The sequence below is a fragment of the Lycorma delicatula genome, chromosome 3 (genome assembly GCF_047948215.1).
Source record: "Lycorma delicatula isolate Av1 chromosome 3, ASM4794821v1, whole genome shotgun sequence".
NCBI lineage: Eukaryota > Metazoa > Arthropoda > Insecta > Hemiptera > Fulgoridae > Lycorma > Lycorma delicatula.
Window position 1 is genome coordinate 65,656,142 of NC_134457.1, and position 22,833 is coordinate 65,678,974.

At 31.6% G+C, this 22,833-nt stretch overlaps 1 protein-coding gene across 2 annotated transcripts in view; it reads left to right on the forward strand.

Moving 5' to 3' along the window:
* LOC142320904 (lachesin-like) overlaps positions 1 to 22,833 on the forward strand; it is a 573,872-nt gene that overhangs the window by 476,125 nt on the left and 74,914 nt on the right. For both annotated transcript variants that reach the window (XM_075358883.1, XM_075358884.1), the window contains one exon: positions 3,945 to 4,025. In XM_075358883.1, the coding sequence (XP_075214998.1) occupies positions 3,945 to 4,025 (81 nt within the window). The remainder of the gene's footprint in view (positions 1 to 3,944; positions 4,026 to 22,833) is intronic.

A 22,833-nucleotide genomic window follows, 5' to 3' on the forward strand; every position in this document is an offset into this window, starting at 1 on the left:
ATTAGCATTGTCTTGATATCATCCTCTCGATTAAGCATCTTCTTCATATTTGGACTTAAGTTTAATTACTGACTATTAGCTTGAATTTTGGGCAATCTAGGAGAAGATGATTTATAGTCTATTGTACATTACATATCTCACAGTAAGATCTAGTGAAGCTAAGCAGATGAGCGTGGGTGAATCTAGCGTGCCCAACCCTTATTCGAATTAGAATTATTTGATCCCGTCTGTTGTAAGAGACCACTGTGCTTCATACACATTTTCTCTAATTCCATGTAGGCCTGTGGATGGACTTAACAATTAAAGTTTGTTCCAGTGGGTATTTAGTTTATTGCGGGTTTCAATTTTAGTCAAGTTGTTCTGACTTACCAGATCCTTTCAAAATTCACTTAACGAGGCTCTTTTAGCCGCTTCATCAGCTTTTTCATTACCGCGAATGCAAAAATAACTTTGAATTCAAACAAATATTACCTTTTTGAAAGCGTATCATGAATTTTTAAATTATTGATTCTGAGTTCCTAACGTTTAAGGTATGGAACACGCTTTTAGATTCTGTTATAATTAATGAATTTTCTTTATTTTGAATAAAAATATATTCTAAAGAAGAATATAAGCTTTACAGATTCACATATTCGTAAGCTTCACAGAAAAATATAGAGAAATAAACATTGAGTTTATATAACAATTCGCTATCACGGAATATAATGGGCCCGTCAGTGGGGACTGAACTGTATGTATAGTCGTGTGTACGATCTTTGTAGATGAGAGTAATTTCTTTAAATTGGTTCCTGTTTGTATTTTTACTTAAACTTTTTTTATAGTTGATAACCAACGAATATTTAATTTTATGAAACGAAGCTATGGTGCAATACATTCCTTTTCTTTTTGGAGAAACCTCGGATCAGATAACTTTAATACTTGGAGGTAAAAAACCAGTCTTTGATTAAAAGGTGGGAGCAAGGATTTTTTCTTTTCAGATATGTGTTTGAGTGCAGCTCTAGCTACTTGTCTTAATATATAGTATACTTCACCTTTTGAATGCATATTTAATAATTTGACATTTTTTGATATATTACAGTAGTTCATGGGATTCTGTTAGTACGCTCGGTACTGGACTTGTTGCAAATGCTCCTAGGAATAATCAAATGCAAGTATTGAATATGCAGTTTAATGGATCATTAATCTTTTCCTTCGCAGAATCGTACGATATTGATTCGTAATCTAACTTCAACAATATTATGCTTTTGAGGGTGTTGAGGATAACAGTTTTGCTTCCACCCCAGTCATTGGATGATATATCTTTGATAATGTTAATCCTCCTTAAACATTCAGCTTTAATATGTTTTATATGGCTTGACCAATTTAATTTTTCGTCAAAAACCATCTCTAGAATTTTAATTTTGTCTGTTCTTGATGTTCATTAATCATAAATTTATGTTCATTATGTCAATTATGTTCATAAATATTGTCATCTTGATGTTCCCGATATTTTTGCTACATCATCGGGTATACATATACAGTACTTGGCGTTCGACGCTCACAGCCCGCATGATAACAATGCGTAAGAATGTTATAGTGGATGCAGGACGAATATTTAGTCATTTTAATTCATCCTCAAGTATTTCTTTCGGAATAACTGCAACTACTCGTACATTGAAGAGGACGATACTTTTGAGTTTAGTTAATAAGTGACATATTTCTAGAACTATAACTGGTTTCCTACAATGATTTTTGTCAATAATTTATTTTACAAGGTTACTGTGAGATCGATAAAATACATACCCTATTCATAGAGATTTTTAACGGGAATATGATATTTTTAGTAGTAACTAATTTTCCAATAATCACGATATAAGTACTTATGGGTGGGGTGTATCTTCATTAGTGTCCATAACTTTAGCTCAGTTCTTGATCGGAAAAGCCAATTTCTGGCAGCATTGGTGTAACTGTTTTCTTTAATATTCTTATAGGAGAGTTTCATTATTCGACTGATCTGTTTCAGTACATCATTTCCAGGAATATTTATGAACACTGTTACGTTTTTTCTGTAGATGAATTTTCGGATTCATTACCGGTAATCAATACTTTGTTATCCATATCCAAGTCTATTCCTACGTTGGGAATACTCGATTGTAAAGCTTTGTTTATGGTGGTCAAGTGGGCCTAGCGTTATAATAATAATATTCCAGGTAAGTTAGTTTAGAAATTTTACCCTAAATGTTTAATATTCATATCCAAGCACGTTATTCTAATTTGTTTTTTAAATTCACTAACTTCGCAAATGGATTAAAAAACATATATTGCTGTTTATCACTTCCATGTTTTAAATGATAATAAAAAAATAATTCGCACAAATACTTTATCAACTTATTCACAACACACACAGCTTTAATTTTTGTCAATAATTGAGTATAATAAAAAGGTTTAAAAAACCTTTTAAAAAATTAACATTTAATAAATTATGATTATAAATTAAATTAAATAACCCATCGGGTTGGTCTGGTCGTAAACTTGTTTCAAAATCAAGAGTTCTCAGGTTCAAATCTTAATAAAGGTAGTTGTTTTCACATGGATTTGCAAACTAGATGGTGAGTACCGATGTTTTTTGGTGGTTGGGTGTCAACTAATCACACGTCTCAGAAATTGTCGCCTAAGATTGTTCAAAACGACATATTTATCGGTACAGTTACATTATACTGACTGCTAATGACTTTAATTGTTGATGTGATAAAAGTAATAATTAAATAATTCTATTTGTATTTTTTTTATTCTCTTATTTTTAAAAAAATAAAAATAAATTTTATTATGTTACAAAATGCTACTTACTGAAAAATATGTGATTTTTTTGGAGAAATTATTATATAAAGCAAAACGTTTAGCAAACATTTTTATATTTGTTCAGAATTATAATTTTTGGTTAAAAATTTATTTGAATATAATTTTAATTTTAATTCAGTAAGTTTCTGAGTAATCACTAATAAAGTCAGTGAAAATAAGAAGTATATGTTCATATTAAGTTGAGAAAAAAACGTTAAGAAAATCTTTACACAATTGATATTTCAGCAACGATATTTACTTTTGGTGCTATCCGAGAATAGGAAAAGAGATATGGGACAGTCTCACAGGCAGTGAGGTATGGATCTATGGATTGAAGCGGAATTTCCAATGTCGGCAAGAAATTTTGAGGGTAAGGAGATAAAGAGGTTAGTAGAAGGATAATCAACCAACACAGAGGTTGAAATGACTAATTAGAGTGGATGGGAGTAGTTTTAATGATCCAGAAGGCTTAGACAAGAATTTAATCAAGCTTTTAACTGTAGATTACTTACATTATGATTTTTTTTTAATTTTATGTAAAATTCAGAAGTGTAAGATAAATTTTTGTTTAAATTAGATTAGTTTTACACGTTAATTTATGATTTTTTTTGCTTTAAAATAAAATTGCATAAAAGATGTTAAAACGTTTTATTCAAAAGGTTTTAACAATTACTTATAAAACCTTTTAAATAAATTTGAAAGGGGGAGGGTGTCATCTTGAATTACAAACCACATAACAATCTTCGTTATTGGTAAGGCATTGGACAAATAAAACCTTTCAGAACTTAAATTCAAAATTAAATTATCCACTGTTTAAAAATTTCGTATAACATTTTAGTTGATTTTTCTTTATAAAAATTGACCTCAAATGTAGCAGAATCTTGACGTAATTTCCAATCAAAGAGTGTAGATACAAAAATGTTATTTTAAATACGTTTATTAATAGTTCGGTGCCGTTCTATTTGACGACACATTAATATTGGTTGAATTGACAATGCACGAGATTGGTATTATAGAGCTATATTTGGGGCTGCAGCTTGTTTATGAAATATATATATTTATCACAAAGTTTAAATTGATTATTTTGCACTTAACAGCTTCTAAATGAGTTTTTATTTACTTTTTAGATCCACAACTGGAGGAAAAATCTTCTGATATCAGCAATACCATAACAAGGAATAACCACAGAACTGAAAAGGGCAGCAAAGGTAAGAATAACATATTTATACCGCTTTAAAAACTTGCTATGTATTTAAATGTAACTTATTTATGGTAAATTTTTGTTTGAATGTATAATAATTTATATGTTATAATAACTTATATATAAGAATAACTTATATATTAGAGAGAATTAACAGGTCAAGTATAAACCTGATAAAACGTTAGCACATAAACTGGCTTTCATTACAGGTATGGTATAGGAAATAAGAGTTCCCAGGGTGCTCTATAGTTCAAATAATCCATAAAAATCACGAGAAAGCAAGATTATAGGTTGAGAAGAAGATTTGGATAATAGTGATAAAGGTACAAGATCACAAAACAAGAAGTTTCTTTAAACCTGCAAAAGAAATGCCGTTTATCTTTACCATAATAAAACGTACCTGTTATTACTATGAATGCAAAATTTGGATTGAAAAAATATACCTTCCAATTTTTTTTTTCTCCAAATATTAAAAATTAACCCAAGGCTTAGACTTTCTTAAGGTCAAAACATCGTCCATCAAAAGATGCTATTTTTTTGTGGTGACCCAACCGATCAAAATACTTTTCACACAGAACTTACTAGTTATGAGAAAATTATTGGCATTGCAAATTTATAAAAATTCTTGTATTTTATTTATATTTACAGTAACTAATATTTAACCCTTATGTTTGTTATGTATCACAATAAATGCCTTTATAATGTCGAAAATTAAAAAAAATTGGACCTTTGTTAAAAAATTATAAATTAAAAAGAAAAAAAGAGTTTAAGTTTATCTGAAATCTCATTGAGCCTTGAATACTTGACTGAAAATATTTCTGTTATTGAGGTTGTGCGAGCGCCAGGAGCTATTTTGCTAAATCATACTTAAATAATTAAATATAATTCAAAAATAAAAGTTGTAAAATTTTTAAATCAGAGAAAAGATGTAAATTAAATAATTAATTAATTAAAATATATTTCAAAATGTTATAATTATGAAGATTTATTAAGCGTATAATATAATACAGAATTAATACATATATACTTATTATACAACTTAAGTTACTCAAGCGTTACAAGATGCTGTGGTGAGATTCGTGGTACGAGGGAAGTTGTGGTGAGACCACAAATTGGCGGTTAGTCCGGCCTTAATAATGATGTTTCTAAGTCAACAAGTACACTGTTTCCCTTTAAGTGCTTCTTCACTTTCCCTTGTTAATAATGTTAGAAAATGATCTGCAGAGCTATTTTAATTCGATTATACATTAAATATCCAATAATTAATGATAATTATTATTATAAAATAATTCAATAAATTTTATTATTTCAAAGAATGGAAATAATTTTAATTGATTTCTAATCTAATCGGTTAAGAAATTAACGCAAAAAAGAATTTAATTGACATTTAAGTTAAATATTTCGTAGAAAAAAATTTAAACATGAATAATATTTTATAAAAATTTGAAGTCCAATGAAATCAGTCTTTGAAGGTAAGATTGAAAATTTTAACACTAAACAAAAAAAATATCGAATATAAAATAATCGTCGAATTTTTTCAACCTTTATTTTTAATTTTTCTTGTTTATATTTCTTGATTAGACTAAATATTTTAAAAATATATTTTGGAATAAATGTAATAATGCTTGCTGACAACTTTTAAATTTTGTCGAAGATAGTAAATAAATGTTTAGAAATGAACTATTACTTAGCCGTGAAAAAATTTTACTAATCTCCATTTAAAGCCTGTCGAAATAAATTATTTCGCATAATGAAATTGGTGATGAACAGTATTAACAGTATAATTTTTTTCTAATGAGTTTGAAACTTTATTATTAGGTCCATTAATAAATAAAAGATAACGGAGGATAGTCTTATATTAGCCCCAATCATTTTTATTTTAACCTACTTCATTATTAAAATTAATATTTTTAAATACTACTAAAAGAAAAATTAAATAAATTACCTATTTTTGTTAACAAGTAAATCTAACTAGAATGTAAATGTGAAACTACGGAAAACTAAATTATTTTTTTTGCTTTCAACTTTTTTGAAATCAGCGACTATGTAAAATGCGGAAAAGATTCTAAAATACTATTTCTCACAACTGTCCAACAACTAATCTTTCCTACTTTTCCGCGCCCATTTTAGCCAATTTTGAACGCACATTTTTCCAATTTTCGGTCACTACCCAAGCAAAATATAATTCACTTAGAATCATTATTTCTTTAAATTAAAAAACTGGCTTTTTCGTTTTACGTTAAGTGACAAAATTTGCGTAATAATTAAAACATATAACTTCGCTGATGCAAAGATATTTGTAAATAAAAATGTCATTGGACATTTTCGGCTAATAGTTTCCATAAGAAATTTATTAACTGCAACATTGCCTTGTGTTCAGCGGTCCTCAATGGTAATTATAAAGAGTGTGTACTAAAACTTATTTTTACAGTAATTTCTTTTTTGCAGTAGTTACTTAAGTATTATTTTGAGAATATTTCTTTCAAATTGGTATTCGAATTCTTTCTTCACCTTGATAATGGTTAATATTATTTTTTTTTCCATTATGTTAAAATAAACTAACCAATTCTTTAAAATAAGTTTTCCTAGTTGAAAATAATACAACTGAAAAACTTTTTGTGTCAAAACGCCCGAATTGTGTGAGAAAAGTTACAAAAAATTAATTATTATTCAATTAATTGGATTTATTTTTAGAATTTTTATCCGTTTTACTTGGTCGTTGATTCAGATTAGATAAAAAAATTGGTTTGTGTGGAACTACGTTTCGCACGAGATTTGAGCGTGACAACGTCTTGCAAAGACCGACGAATATCGTGGGCGCGAAGCGCCCGCGATATTCATCGACCTTTGATTGTAATGTCGCAAAAAAACTTGTTATCCTTATGATGTAAATACATGTTTTTTTTAGAAACTGGCGTTAGGCTAGATGAAAATACCAATTAATTAAATTCATCCATGATTTGGATGTTTTAAAAAATTACTTGTTTTAACAAACAAATTGAATTGAAGTGATTGTTTAATTAGCTAATGAAATACGTTAATATTCCATTTTTCATTTCATTTAATAATAATAATTAATATTAATAATTTTTGCAAGTTTAAATTGAATGATTTGTTCAAAAATAATTATGAACAATTTGCTACGGTTCGGCTCGGCTCAGCTCAGGCGGAACGGGACAATTTTTCGTGCGTTCTGCCGGCGTTCATCGATTTATAAGACGTTTTCACGTCAAAAAAATTATTTTCTTAGTCTTTTTATTAATAAAATTGTTGTAATGAAATTTTTGCTTAAATTAAAAGAAAAAAGTAGGAAATGTAGTAACATTACACTCAGTAATTTCAGCTTTACTAATAAGCATGTTATGTTTTAAACTATTTGAAAAATTTTATGGTATAATATAACCAACAAATTTTTTGGCGATATTGTGATACAATGTAATTAGTAAATTTATAGATCCAAAAATTGTTAGATAAATTACTGAGGGGATTAAGTGATGTCGAATTTTTTTACCTTTACAAAATGCGTTTTTATGCCACAGGTACGCTTAATATTGAAGATTTTATTGAAGAAAAAATGTATAAATCATTTTACATCATTCTTTTATTTGGAAAAACATACTTACATTCGATTTTATTGAATTCATCCTCAGTAATTTACCGAGTTAAACAATATTCAAACCTGAACCAAGGGTGTATTAGTCTCATTTTTTGTCAAGATGTAATATATTGAAAAAAACATTTGCTAATACTGACTCTTTGAGAAGGATATAATCACTTATTTAGATAATACACACAAACTAAAATACACACTTTTTTACTCGCCAAATACATACAACTACATCATTTTGACTGTAAAAAGCAAGAAATAAGTAACAGGCCAATAAGAGTGTGTAATAAGGCGTTATTCTATAATAAACCAAGATTAGTAGTTATTTTGAAGTAAAAAACAAAATCAATATTTCTACTAATTGATTTTTCTGAGTATATGATTTTACAAACCTCGAATTATCTCGGAAAATTGTTGTAATAGTTATAGAAGTATGAACCAACAAGTGAGCGTGAATGTATGAGAGAGAAAAACATTTATTACATCCATGGTATTCATTATTTAACTATTAATATAGAATAGATGTTAAGAAGTTACAATTTAAACTATTGGTATTTGGTTAGAAACGGAATTTTAACAAAATATTGATTACCGAAAATTTGTTTCGATGAAATAAATGTAGTTAAAATTAATTTTAGTAGTTGTATTAGTAATATAATACCAATTTTGACCATAAATTTTCATCGCATTCGTGGAATTGAACTACTCTAAAACTATTTAAAATAAATATTGTATAATTAATAAAATATTTGTGTATTATTTATTGAGTTATTCGGTCATTTAATTCTTCTCATACTAACATACGTTTGTAATTTTGTATACTGATACCAAACTAGTACACTATAGCTAGACATTATGTAATATAAAAATATATTATATTAACAGTTCTTTTAGTTACAACGCACTTTTTTAAAATTTAAATTTCTTCTACAATATGTATTTTAATGATAAATACGTATCTTTTAGTATTATAATAATAATAACAATAATAGTAATAATAATGCATAATAAAAAATCCAATGTTTCAGTTATCAAATATGTGGTAAATTAAAATCAAATATTAGCCATTACTTTAAAAATAATAACGAATTTACGTGAAGAAATTAAAACAGTTTTATAGTTTGGTGTTCGTAAAGTTGTCTAACAAAGGCGTTAAACCATTGTTATGGCAAACTACAAGTACACAGAATTTGAAGCGCTAATTAGTGTACAACACACATTGAGGTTTTACTGAATAATGGAACTTTAGTAAAACCGATAGCTAATAAAAAATTTATATTGCTATCGTTCATGCACTGAAGGTAAATTTCAAATTCCAAACTTACTCTGTTTAGCTTTTACAGAATATTAGACTGACTAACTCGCAAAGCAAAACAGATAACTTATGTACAGAATTAAATGTACCGCACGCAATCAATAAACTTTAATTGAGAAATATATCTAATAACATCAGTTAATAAGCACCCTGCAATATAATTTAAACAGTCAATTGAAATAAACTGGTAATTAAATAAGAAGTAAATTAGAAAAAATATATTCATATATAAAATAAAATGTCTTTTTTTTTTAAATGTTGTAATAATTTTAACGATATAATTATTATAATATATGTTTAATTTAAAACCCTTCATTTCTTTATAAATGTTAAATTTGACGAGAAAGTGATAATTGTTGAAAACCCTAGCTGGGAATCGAACCCGGAACTATCGGCGTAGAAGGCTAGCAAAACACTTCTAGTCTGCAAAATAGTTCATTTTCATTCCTTGTACTATTTCAAATCGAAGGCAGTGGATAATTACAGTTGAATGAATAACTGATTTAAATATATGAATGATCATGAAACTTTCATACTTTGTATTTGTGCGCGCACGTGTGTGTGTAGAGCTTTTTTTACATCGCCTAGTGACTGAAAATAAGTTATTGATCATTTGTAATAATAGATATGCCACAAAGTCTTTAATCTGTTATTTTTTTATGGTATTTGAATATTATTTTATAAAGAAATAACCTTTACTTATTCAGTTAACTCGGTAAATTATATAAAGAAAAAAAAAATTATTTTTGGTGGAAGGAAAAGTAAAAATTAAGTTCTTTTATGTTTAATCAGCTTTCTTCCCATTATTAGAATTTTTGTCGACTAATATGAAACAAAAGGTTGTACTTTAACCGTACACATAAATTTTCTTTTGAAAGAAATTATTCTTTAATAAAGTTAAACTAAGAGACTTCATTTAAACGAAATGAATGAAATAAATTATTTTGCATCAATCTCCCTTACTCTTTCCATCGATTGTACACAAAAAAATATAATTCGTAAGATGTTGCCCTGTTGGAAGGTTATCATCATTAAATTCCTCTTGATCACCTGGGCGATACCATCATATTGTACTGAAAGCTGCACAAAGGTTATATGTTCGATTCTTCTTTTGATGTTAAAATAAAATATAATAAAATTGATTGATACAGAAGATCAAGAATTTTGACTAGATTTTGGATACTCGTACGTAATAAATCTTTTGAATTAATTTACATTCGTCTCATATTCTGAAAAAAATCATACTTGTGTTACAAAAATGGAGTGTACTTCAATTGTAAAAATATTACTGAAATTTATTATCCCCAACAATGACTTGATTCGTTTTTCTTTCATATTTATCTTACTAGTATACGTTAGAAAGTTTATAAATTACAAATACGTAGAAGAGTTTTGTAGCTAATAACTACTTTTTCTTTGGCATATTAAAACATAAAGTTTAGAAAAATTAAAATAAAGAATATAAATAAAACTAAAGTGATTTTTCGTTTATATGAGGTTAAAAGTAACTAAAATATCAAAAATAAGTTGAAAATTTCATTACTCAATTTTATTGTGGGCCTTAACACTGACTTGGCATTACATTATTTCCGTTGTTTTTTCATATTTTTAAATTTAATTATGCATTTCAAGTTTGAATTGCTTGGTAAAAATCTACGACTCGTTCTTTTCAGCTATCTTTAACGTATGTATTTATTCCTCAACAGTCACGTAATGTTAACAATATCTGGTTATGAATATATTCTACATCAAAAAAGAAGATTTTAAAGGAAGAAAAGTTAAGAATTTTAAGATTAAGAGTGATTTTAATAAGGATACGGGGTATAAGAGTCAAGAGTAATAAGTTTATAAAAAAAAGTCAAGGGTTGAGATAGTAAATCCAGTTCTTTTGAGTTGCTGGAACAACGCTCATATACAAATAATAAAGTACAAAAGAAATAAACTCTATTTTTGTAACTTATAGATAACAAAAAATAAAAAAATAAACTTGCCTACTTTTGCGTTAGAAAACTAACTTTTCGTTTCCAGTGCCCTCACTATTTCGCAGTAAGAAACCCGCTGATTTTCAGAGTACAACGTAATACTTACTTTCGATTAACAAGTGACCCTTCACAGAAGTAAGTTTCAACTTACTCACCATTGTTATAGTGAGACACAGGGGTGAATAGTAAACGCTTATGCAGTGGCATAAACGCGTATGAAAAATATCCACTACACAGTTAACCTAACCTAAAATTGAGGTTTTTTATCTGTTTTCGACTTAAATTAAACGTAACTCAAGAACGACTCAACCAATCTTCATAAAATTTTCACTTGCACATCGGATACACCACTGTAGTATATCTGAATTTCAATGAAATTAATCTAGTGGTTTGGGAGATTTTCGAGCCACAATTTGAAAAAAAAAACAATAGATGAAATTAAAGAAAGGTGAGATCGTCAGTTAAAAAACTTTATGCAATAAACTATGTATCTATTATAGATTTTTTCTAATTTCGCCTGTAGACCACAAAAAATAACTCTTCATTTCTTCTTCTCTCGTTATTTCATTTTATTTCAGAATTTGATCATTACCTCACGCTGTTTTGTTCTTTCTTTTACTTAGATGGATCTTGATTTATATTGGAATTTCTCTTTAAAACTTTGAAAAATCTTTTACTTCTCTTTTGAAGTTTTCCAATCCAGTAATTCTTCGATTTTTATCTTTATTTCTTCCGGATATTATTTAACCTCTATCCACATTGCTGTTGTCTCTTTTTTGTTGAAATAGATCAAATTTATTTTGAAATATTGTTTATTAATTTGTTAATTATGTTTATTTTGGGTTTTTTTAAGAAGAATTTTCTTTGAATAAAAATTTCCTTATGAGAGAAATGTTATAAATTTAAAATTATTTCAGTTTAAAATTATCCTAACAATAATAATAATAATAATAATAAGTTATTCCTAATTAAGTTTTTGCTTTGAAGAAAAGTCATACTGTCGCGTTTCGCGGCTCGATCAGGATACTGAGAGATTGACATTTTAAATGTTTATATAATTATAATTTATTGGTTTAAAAACATAAGTAAAACAAGACAAATCAATAATTATAATAATGATAGTCATAATAATTGGTGGAGGAAATTGCCAGATGGAGGTCGAAAATCGTCGTGGTGGGCGGAGATTTTAATGTTAAGGTTCGTAGTTGGGGATCAGCCATCGATGATCGAAGAGGCAGACTTCTTGAGGAAGCTATGGCTTCAGTGGACCTTCAGTGCGTCAATCGAAGGGACGAAATGACGTTCGAATGGGGAGGAGTGGGGATTTCTGTCCCAGATCTGACATTTGTGAACATGAGAGGCTTGCAGAGGTTGTTGGAATGGGAAGTGTTGGGGGAGGAGACCCTCAGTGACCACAGGCTAATAACTTTTGAAATTGGCGATATTATCCAGGAAGAACGGGCAGGCACCAGGAGCGTGAGGTTTTATTCAGGCAGTGTCGCGCAGTTCAGACTCGGGATCGTCCCTGTAGTCCAACAGCGCTAATATGAGACGAAGAGGATCACTCCCCTTAGAGGGATCATCGCAGGGAGCTTCTAGCTCACAAAAGGTTACCATTACTAAGAAAACGGAGGGTAAATGTAAAAAGAGGCCCCAACAGGGGTCCTCAGAAGAAGAAGAAGGACCGCCAGAGAGCCTTAGCAATCTGGTTAACCAATTGGGATTAACTATGGTGGCGTTGAGACAGCATATGGGACCGGGTCTCTCAAAATATATAAGTACACATGAGCAGGAGCTCAAAGGCATATATGATGGGCTTAATGCCTTGACGCAAGTCTCGTCCCCTTTATCAGTTGTTACGCAGGCTACTCAGATGAACCTATAGTTGTGGAAGATGAGATGGAGCAAATTCTTACTAGGGAGCTGACAGATGAGCAAATAATAGCAAGAAATGCTACAGCAAGAAATGGATAAGGAATTAAGGGCCACTGGGGGCAAACGACAAGTCTACTGGTGGTCAAATGAGATAGCACGCTTACCCGATAATTTACAGCAGGCTAGGAGAAGGAAACAAAGACTGAGGATCAGAGGTGGTGCTGAGTTTGATACTGCAGCGAAACTATATATAGAGGCTAGACGCCACTTGGCCATTAAGAGATCAAAAAGGGATCATTGATTCAAACTCTGTGAGGAATTGGACAATGATCCCTGGGACCAAGCCTACAAGATAGTTACTAAGAGGTTTGGCAGACATCTGCCTGTGTTGTGTGAACGGCAGGCTATGGCACAGTTTGACGAATTATTTCCATGTCCAGCAGAGGCAACTGACATCTTGCCTACATATGAGCTGAGTAAGTTTACCCTAGCTGAGCTAAGTAACCCTATCGGACAACTCGGTAATAAAAAGAGCCCCGGCACTGATATTATGCAGGGATAGCACTTTTAAGAGTTGAAAGAGACCAGGGAGTTGGAATTCACGAATCAAGGCAGCGACTAATGGCAAAGTGGCAGGACAGGTGGAATGAGAATGGCCCTGGAGGTAGACCAAAGAGACTCATCCCCGATATTAAAAGCTGGATATATAGGAAGCATGGGGAAGTGAATTTTCACCTGTCACAATACTTTACAGGGCATGGCAACTTTAATTTTTACTTGCACAGAATCGGTAGAAGAGCATCGACGGAATGTATGTATTGCGATCGCGAAGATGATGTTGAGCACACATTTACTGACTGCCATAAATGGAGAGAAGAAGTAGACATCGATCTATCATCTGATGGTAACGGCAGATTAATTAATCACATGTTACAGAGTGAAGATGCCTGGAAGAGGGCTGATTAAGCTATTAAGAAAATATTAACGCAGAAAAATGAGGACGAGAGGAGATTGGGGTTCTGATCTTAGTATAGGGAAGGGCGGATAGCCCCAGTGGTGAGGATTGGCATGCTGAGGTGTGCCAGTTTCGATGAGCCACTGGGGACTCCAAGGGTTTTCTTGATAGGAAAGATCAAAGAAAAGACCCAATCGTCACGTCAAGACAATCATGGTATGGCGTGGCGATATATATAGATGGGCATATCAATAGACTCAAAAGAACTGACCGGTGGGCCGACCTGCCATGCCGGACATACAGCCGGTAGGTGGGAAGGCCCATTTGAGTACAACAGGCACTCCCCTGGGTGGCGCAATACCAACCAGTCGAACCGGCCCAGGGAAGGAGAGTAAAAAAAAAAAAACAGTGGCGCGCAGTTCAGGGCGGCTATTGATTTTGAACTTGGCTGTAGCGAAGACACGGATTTGAATGAGCTGACAGACACAGTTTTCAGGGTGGGAGTGGAAACGGGTGTAATTAAGGAAGTGACTGCAGGGCGTGCAGGAGGTATATTGGTGGACTCCCGAACTCGCCGAATTGAGAAGAAGATGTGTGGTGAGTAGGCGCTGCCTCAAGCGAACGCAGAGGCGGGGTGAGAACATCGTAGAGGAGCTCGGAAGGTTACAGCTTGCTAGACGGAACTTTCGTGGAGCAATTGCTGCGTCCAAAAAATTCAAGTGGCAGCGATTGTGTGATGCTGTGGAAATTGATCCGTGGGGTGATGCCTATCGTATCGTCACAAAAAATTTTGGAAGACGGCTGCGACTCCTCACCGACGATAAGCTGAGGAAAGGCGTTGATGAACTGTTTCCGAAAAGAGTGGACATTCAACGGGAAGAAATTGTGGTAGATCAATGGTTCCATTCTTGCTGCAAAACCTGAGTGAGGCGACTAAGTTGATTGAAGGCGGCAAGAGTCCTGGGCCGGAAGGAATCCCCTCCCCAGGTCGTAAAATCTGTGGCTGAGACGGTGCCTGGTGTGGTATTGCGTGCAATAGATGGAATGGATACCTGAACGGTGGAGAGGTGCAAGGTTAGTGATGCTAAGGAAGACTGTTGGTTCTACAGGGGCACAGGTTTCGTTTCGACCACTTTTTTATTGAATTGCTTTGCGAAGTTGTTTGAAAGACTTGTTCTTCGAAGACTCAACGACGGCGTAGAGGTGGCAGGGGGACTTCATGAGGACCAATTTGGTTTCCAGTCTGGACGCTCATTCACAGGTAGATACGTAATATTGAAAACCAGAATTCAGTCCCACAGTCCCACTAGTCTTGAACATTTTTAACAACTAGTCTTGTATTAACAACAATAGTGCAATACATACGACAAATATAAAGTTCTTTCACTGCAAATACTTTTGCTGTTCACAAATAAAACTACCCTAATAGTTTTATGAATGAAATTTAGTAAATTATCTCTTTCATTTATAGTCTAACAGTAACTCACCGAACCATTTCTTGTTTTCATGAATTGAAATTACTTGTACCGTCATCCTAATCACATCGAGCGTGTACGCACTGACCCCCTGCAGAATACTCTCGCTTCAAACTCGCATATTAATTTCTCTAGTGTAACACTCGCGCAGACTTTCAGACTGACATCATAACGTCTCGCTTAGACTGATTCCGCACAATTGATTTCAACTGGTCTTCCACGGAGTATTTATAGTGCTATCTTCTTTATCTGCCAGACCAGACCCAAGTTAAGCGTGAGAGCGATCGACCAAACCCTTTCGTTCCCATACATTCTAACCTGAGTCCGGTAACTCTTCTCACGGAAGAACGTATGTTTAAGAGTGCCAGTGGCAGTATTAAAAGAAGATTGTTAAACGGAGCTGTTACCTTTACTATAAGAATTCCTTTTAGCACCTTTCTGGATTCCTTCCATTATTATATTTTCTACTACTTTCTTCTTAATTGATAGAAATCCGTTAATCAGGTTCGGTATACCGGTCTTGTTACAATACATACACATTTTCGTATCTAAAGTGATATCGAAACTTATTCTACCAATATTTTAGCTAATAAAAGTCAGGTACTTGCGGTAATCCTTTAGTAGTGATGTTTACTAAACATAAATTTGCCATGGTGTATAGAATCAAGCTATCCCTTTAGGATTGAATATAATATAGATTTCGATAGACTTAACATGATTTCATGAAAAGGTACATTTGGTTTGGTGAAGAAAGCAACGGGAAACTACTTCACTACTGAATTTACCTAGAAAGCTAGACATGGGGTGTGTGTTTGTGTGAAGTGGGAAATCGTTTACTACTCAATTTATTTGGTAAGCTAGGCACAGGGAGTCTGTATACACGCCATAACTCTATGTAGGATATACAGAGACGTATATATAGGTAAACTCTTTACGTTCTACAATATATTTTTAATCTTCGGTTTTATATGAGAGGGAATTTGTTCATTTTGTGTTTTGTAAATATAAAGAAAATAAACACTATTATTTCTCAGTCTACATTTTAATATAAAAGATCTTGCTCAAAAGAAATACTGTTTTTTTTTTTTACAATTAATAAAAGCTATCACCACAAAAATTAGTCATGATTCATGTACTAATACATAACAATCCACCTGGTACGGTAAATATAAGTAAATGAAACATCATAAATCAAAAGCAATTTCCAATACTAATTATCAGCAAATTATATCTAGTGATAGGCGTGAATTATTATACCAACCTTGTGAGTAATTAATGCGGAATATTGTTTTGCTTGCAAGAGGTTTATAAGTAATAACACTCACACCCATATGATTTATATAGTCACTTCAACCCTCTATATATAGAAAGACACAAAACACACACAGACACACACTCTTAAGTACAAATATTTCAGCACCGTCTTAACAAAATTCTCCTGACATATTCGACTTAACCAATATCTTAACCGGTATGTTTTTGGGAAAAGTTGAAACAAATTATTAAGATTCACCATAAATTTAAACACAATGATGCTGTACCTTATTATTATCTACGAATAAATTCTAACGTTCCATATTCATTTTCCTTATCCTTCCAAAACATATACTACTAATTCATTGTTAAAGTTCAAAACTTAAACATAGATAAATACTTACCGATATTTTTTATATCTTGTGTAAAAGATATGTCAAAATTAAGTTTTTGCAAATAATTTATACGCAAATCAGGGAAAATTGCTTAATTTTCAAACAAAGATTTTTGTTTGAAAAATCAGTTCAAATAAACATTAAATGATATGGAAATGACTATAGATATACGTAACACTGTAACATAAAATCTTACTTTTTGTTTACCCAATTTTTAAATCTTCTGTGTACATTATTTATACCTTACAATTAAATTATAATAACGTCATATAAATATCAAGGTCAAACTTCTTAAAATGGAAAATATTTGTGAAAGTAATATTCAGTTAATTTGAAAATCTTGTATTTTACAATTAAATAAACTTCTTACAATAGTTGTTTCACATTTTAAGTCCTTTAATTTTTCTTAGTTTTACAATTTTTCTAAAATAAATCCTAAGAATTCATTTAAAAAATCTGTTTGTAAGTAGGGAGTTCATGTATATTAAGACAGCTCGTTTCAAATTAAAAAAGATATTTCCATTAGTGTTTTTTTAATGCACTTCAGTTTACAGTTGTAACTTTTAAATTGTGAAAATGAGAATATTTCTAATAAATATTTTATGTTGAACTACAAGATATATGTCAGTCATGATCAAAATTAACTCACAGGGCAAGCTCCATAAATTCGAATTAACTATACACCTCTGATGAACAGAGAATTAGCTTTTGGTAAATTATAACTCATTAATATCTAGAGGATAAATTGTAAGCAAAGATTCTTTTTTTACGCATAGATTTAAATATATGTGTTAATTTTAGCTGTATATAACAATACATATAACGTGGCAAAATTACATTTTCATTGAATAAAAGGGTATTAATAGATGTAGGAATGTCTAAACTTCTTCGACAGCACTTACTTTTCAGCCATCTCTAAAAACTGAAAAATTTTTGGAAAAGAATACAGAATATTAACATCTTTGTTAATTGTTGTAAAGGCAAGAATAATAATCTGCTAACATTTCTCGAATTGAAATCTTTTTGAAAAAAAAGAACTGCTTAAATAAATATAACTTGTTATGAAGGGAACTAAAATGAGAAATAGGTGGTTTGTCTGAAAGCTTCTGTTGACAGCACAAAGTTTTTAACTGCCTCCCAGTATCAAAAAACCAAATTAAAAATACCTCAAAATTGTCCTTAGTATGCACACATACATTATAAAACGACTACTCCTTAATAAATTTAAAAATAATGAAATACTTTAAATAATAACAGAAAAATATTAATTCATTGCAATATAAATTCATATAATATAGTATTACAGTACAGAGTTAACACATATCTAATTCAAACTCAATGGAATTTCAGCTACACCTAATTACCCACTACCTAACTTAATAAAAAACATCAGCTGAAAATCAACATCGCCAGTTACTGAAGATTATAGATTACTGAAGAAAAAGTAACTGAAAACTTTTGAAGTGTTAAAAATTGTTATTTATAAAATATTGTTCGTTTATCATTTTAAATGTTTGTATTATATATAGAGTGGTCCAAAAAAATGTACTCACTGTTTACTAGTCCATATATCATGACAAATTTGACTTAAAATGACAAATTTTGACCCTGAGAGAGGATTATGGTATGTGTTCAAAATGACCACCATCAGCTTCTATACAACGCCCATGGCGCCGAATTGCACATCGAACTACAGCTGTTAGTGTATCTGACATAAAGGCAGCCCGTGACTCAGATACACACATCTCAGGAATGGTCTATCTGAGACTTTACAAGACTATACTTCATTCACATTCATATACATATCATCCTCTGAAGTAATACTTTACGGGGTTCCGGAGGCTAAACAGAAAAAGGGAGAGAGAGAGAGAGAGAGTCCTCTCTCTCTCTGAGAGACATGACTCTGATGATTTTTTCATGTAGCTCTTTAATTGTTGCTGTTTTTTGTTGATACACGTCATTCTTGACGGTTCCCCAGAGGTAGAAGTCTGGTGGTGTCAAATCAGGAGACCGAGCTGGGTACTAACACCACCCTCCATCCGGGTAAGTTTTATCGAGGTGCAACCTGACATCTCGGTACTATTGAGGTGGAGCTCCATCTTGTTGCACGTGAAAACGTTCATCACCATACAGGTTTTGGATGGCAGGCAAAATCCTTGTCTGAAGCGTATCAAGAAACGCCTCACCAGTTATACCCTCGAAGAAGAAGGGACCAATCAGACCACGCACTGATAGACTACACCACACAGCAACCCTTGGCAGATTCACTGCCCTATCCACATCAGCGTGAGGATTTTCAGGAATCCAGTAGACACAATTGTAGCGGTTTACAGTAACGTTAAGTTTGAATTGCGCCTCGTCAGTCCACACAAACATCCCTGCAAATTCCTCATCCTCGTCAGCCATGTGCTGAAACCATTCACAGTACTCCACCCTTCGTTCTGGGGCGTCCGTATTCATCGCGCGTAGCACTTTTAGAATGTACACTTTCCACTTTGCACTTTTCAGAATACGTCTTACACTTGATCGGCTCATCCCACTTTCGCTCGCTCCCTGGTTCTCTGATTTTTGCGTTGATCGGGAAATGTTGCAACATCGCAGCAATGGACGCCGGACTAGTAGCTGCACTTGGTCGCCCGGATCTTTCCTGTTATACCTGCCGTTGTACCTCTGCCACTGCCGTTTTACCTCGTGAATATCCTCTTACTTCCAGTACCACTTCAATACAGTCTTGCGTTTTGCGTTCAACAAACTATAAGCGAACCCAGTCATTGTTGCTACTTAATTTTCTTCTGCTGCACTGGCTAATATCACCAGCTCGTTCTACCACCAACCACACGCGCATGCGCGGCATAAATTACCAGCTCCGCCCACCATGACAAATTTAATACCTCACACTACAGTACATATTAGTAACTGTAAGTTACTAATTTTTGTTTAGTTTTGTTTAGATATTATTTAATTACGAACATTGAGTACTTTTTTTTGGACCCCCTCTTGAATATATAAACCAGCAACTCTCATCGTGGCTTCGCCCACGCTATATGGTTACTTGCGTTTCCCATCGCGGTTGGGGATGTTTAGCCGGTCATGGCTCGCTTCGCTTGCCCTTCCCGTCTACCCAGAGGACTCGCACATTGGACCTCGCTGTGTTCATTAAATTCATGCTTGTGAAAATAATAATGATAGATAAAAATTAAAGCCTGCTCAATTTATAAAAAAATACAGTCTATTGTAATTTCTTCAGAGCAACAGTATGATCAGTACAGGACCTTTGAGTGATTTAAAACTTTCGGTTTTAAAACAGTCGGCCTCCATCTTAAAAAATATTAATTACAACTGGTTAATTAATTATAACTGGTAACCATGTATTTTATCAGGGTGTTGACGTTACCCGATAAATATCTCACTAGGGGTGACCATTCTTCGTTTCTCGTTTAAAAAAAAAAAAAAATGTATTTTAATTACTTTTATTTTATGTATTTTAGTCAAGTAGCCTGAGATAGCCAGTCACGTCGCAAATACAGTAACACTCGCATACCTTAAAAACTCAAAATTCAAAAAACCTGAAAATGGTTTTCAGAGATTTATCTAACGAGTATTTGCATGCCCTTATCTACGGATTATCTTGTTTAGAATAGTTGGAAATGAGAAAAATTTGAAATCATTGTTCAATTTTTTTGCCTTTTTTACTCCTTTTAAGGCCGAATTTCGAAAAATTTAGAAATTTGTTTTTAGATATTTACATGAAAATAACACACCAAAAATTGATATCTTTATTAATTACCGAGAGATAAGAAAATATTAAATTTCATTGTTACTCTATTTTAACCCTTTAAACTTGGAATTTCAAAAATCCTTTCTTTGTGAGCATTTACGTCCTAAGATGTACCCAAATTTTCATCAATTTATCTTCAGTAGTTTTTGATGGGTAGTGATGAATCAGTCAATCAGGACAAGTTGCTTTATAGGTACTGATAATAATTATTATATAGATGTATATCTGACCTTCATGTACAAAAACAGAAAATTTAGAATAACGATTGAAATGTTGGATTACTTATATTTTTTTGCAAACATAAAATAACACAAAGGGGCCTATTTCTCCTAAGTGCTAGAGGGAACTTGGTCTTGATTCTTTTAAACCTTTTTATTGAACCTCTTTCTTTATCTGTAACAGAACTTGTTATTAAAAATAATGATTTAGATAATACAGTATTAAAATTTGTCTAATTTGAAAGAGGCCAGGAAAGGGCACAAGGCACTTTTCCATCTAACTCTTTGATGAGATTGAGTTTTTCCGTCGTATAGGAATAGAATACTGTTTTAAAAGATCGGTTTGGCAAGTTTTGGTAAAGTATTTTATTAAAGATTTTTTAAAAAATATCTATCCATTTTGTTACATAAATAAAAAATTCAAAAAACACATTCAAAACGATATAATGAAACACACAAATTTGAAAAAGTGTAAAACTCCCATTTTTTTGGAGAGGAGTGTATTAAGATTTCCAACTAACACCTTATTAAAGAAGTTAGAACCCTAAACAATTAGGAAAATTATAAACTCCAATATTTTTTGTGTGGATACTTTTTAAAGTTCTTTTCTTTTCAAATAACTATAGTATTGTTTTTAGTAATTTTTATATGGCCTAATAATATGTTTATAAACTAAAAACATTTAAACAACTAAACTAAAAACACGGAGTAACAAAATTTTCGTTTCTCAAGAAAAGTAAGTACACTGCCTAAACGTTTGGTTTTGTGCACCTCAGTCAACATTTTCGGTACCTAGCGTGAGCACAATTTTCGATAATGTAAGCGTTCCCTTACAATTTCATAGACAACACTACTTGAAACTTGAGGAAACTCTTCAGATAGTGATGAAATCGCAAAGCGTCTGTTTTCCCTCACGTTTTTGTCAACTTTCTGTACCAAATTTTTAGTAATGACAGAAGGTCGTCCATTCCGTTCCTCATCATGAACATTCGTATATTACAAATAGAAATCGGAAAAAATTGGAGCAAACTTTATGTACTCTAACGCTACAAAAATAATATGTTTAAAATAATCTTTCCAAATCATGTTGCTCTGAACTTGGTCAATAAAACATTTTTAAATTATATAGAACTGTTTTCTACAATACTTTATAACTTAATAAATACAAATACCAACAGTTATAATATCCAATCATGATTAACCTAAAATTCTACACAATGAAAGAAAACTCATAAATAACCTTCAATATTTAATTATATATTATATCATATAATAGTCGTTATAAATATTATAGTCCTACAAATATATGCGTGAACTGTTTAATAAAACCAATATAGTACTACTATGAATAATGTACCATTATTAATTCTAAATAAATACATCCAGAAATTTGAAGAATTTTGAATCTCATAAATGTATATATTTGTGTGCGGTATGTAAGTTCAAAATAGATAGAATATTTAATATTCTAGTGGTAATAAAATACAATTTGAGTGCATAAAGCTAATTTTCACTTCCTAAAAGTGGTTGGAAAACGATAACCTCGATACATTCCATTAACATCAGTTAATATTTTCCAATTATTAGTTAAAGGATTAATTAAATTACAGTTTACACAATATTATTGTTATGGAGTATACTATTTTTAATCTTATTATAATAACATTTGCAATATGCCATTAAATTCTATACTTCTTGTATGAATATATTTCTTTTAATATCTTAACATATTTTTCGTAGTAGAGGAGGGAACCATTTTATTTATATGTTAAGGGAGATTTTTAACCCCAAAGAAAATTTTTCTCAACATTTACTCTATATACATATTTTTTTACACGACTGCTCAAAACAGGAGTGTAATGTTTTTAGGATGTATGTATATATGTTTATTCCACCGTAGCAATTTAGCGGCTGAACCCATGTAGATATATTATCCCGAGTTGGAATCCATATGCTACGAA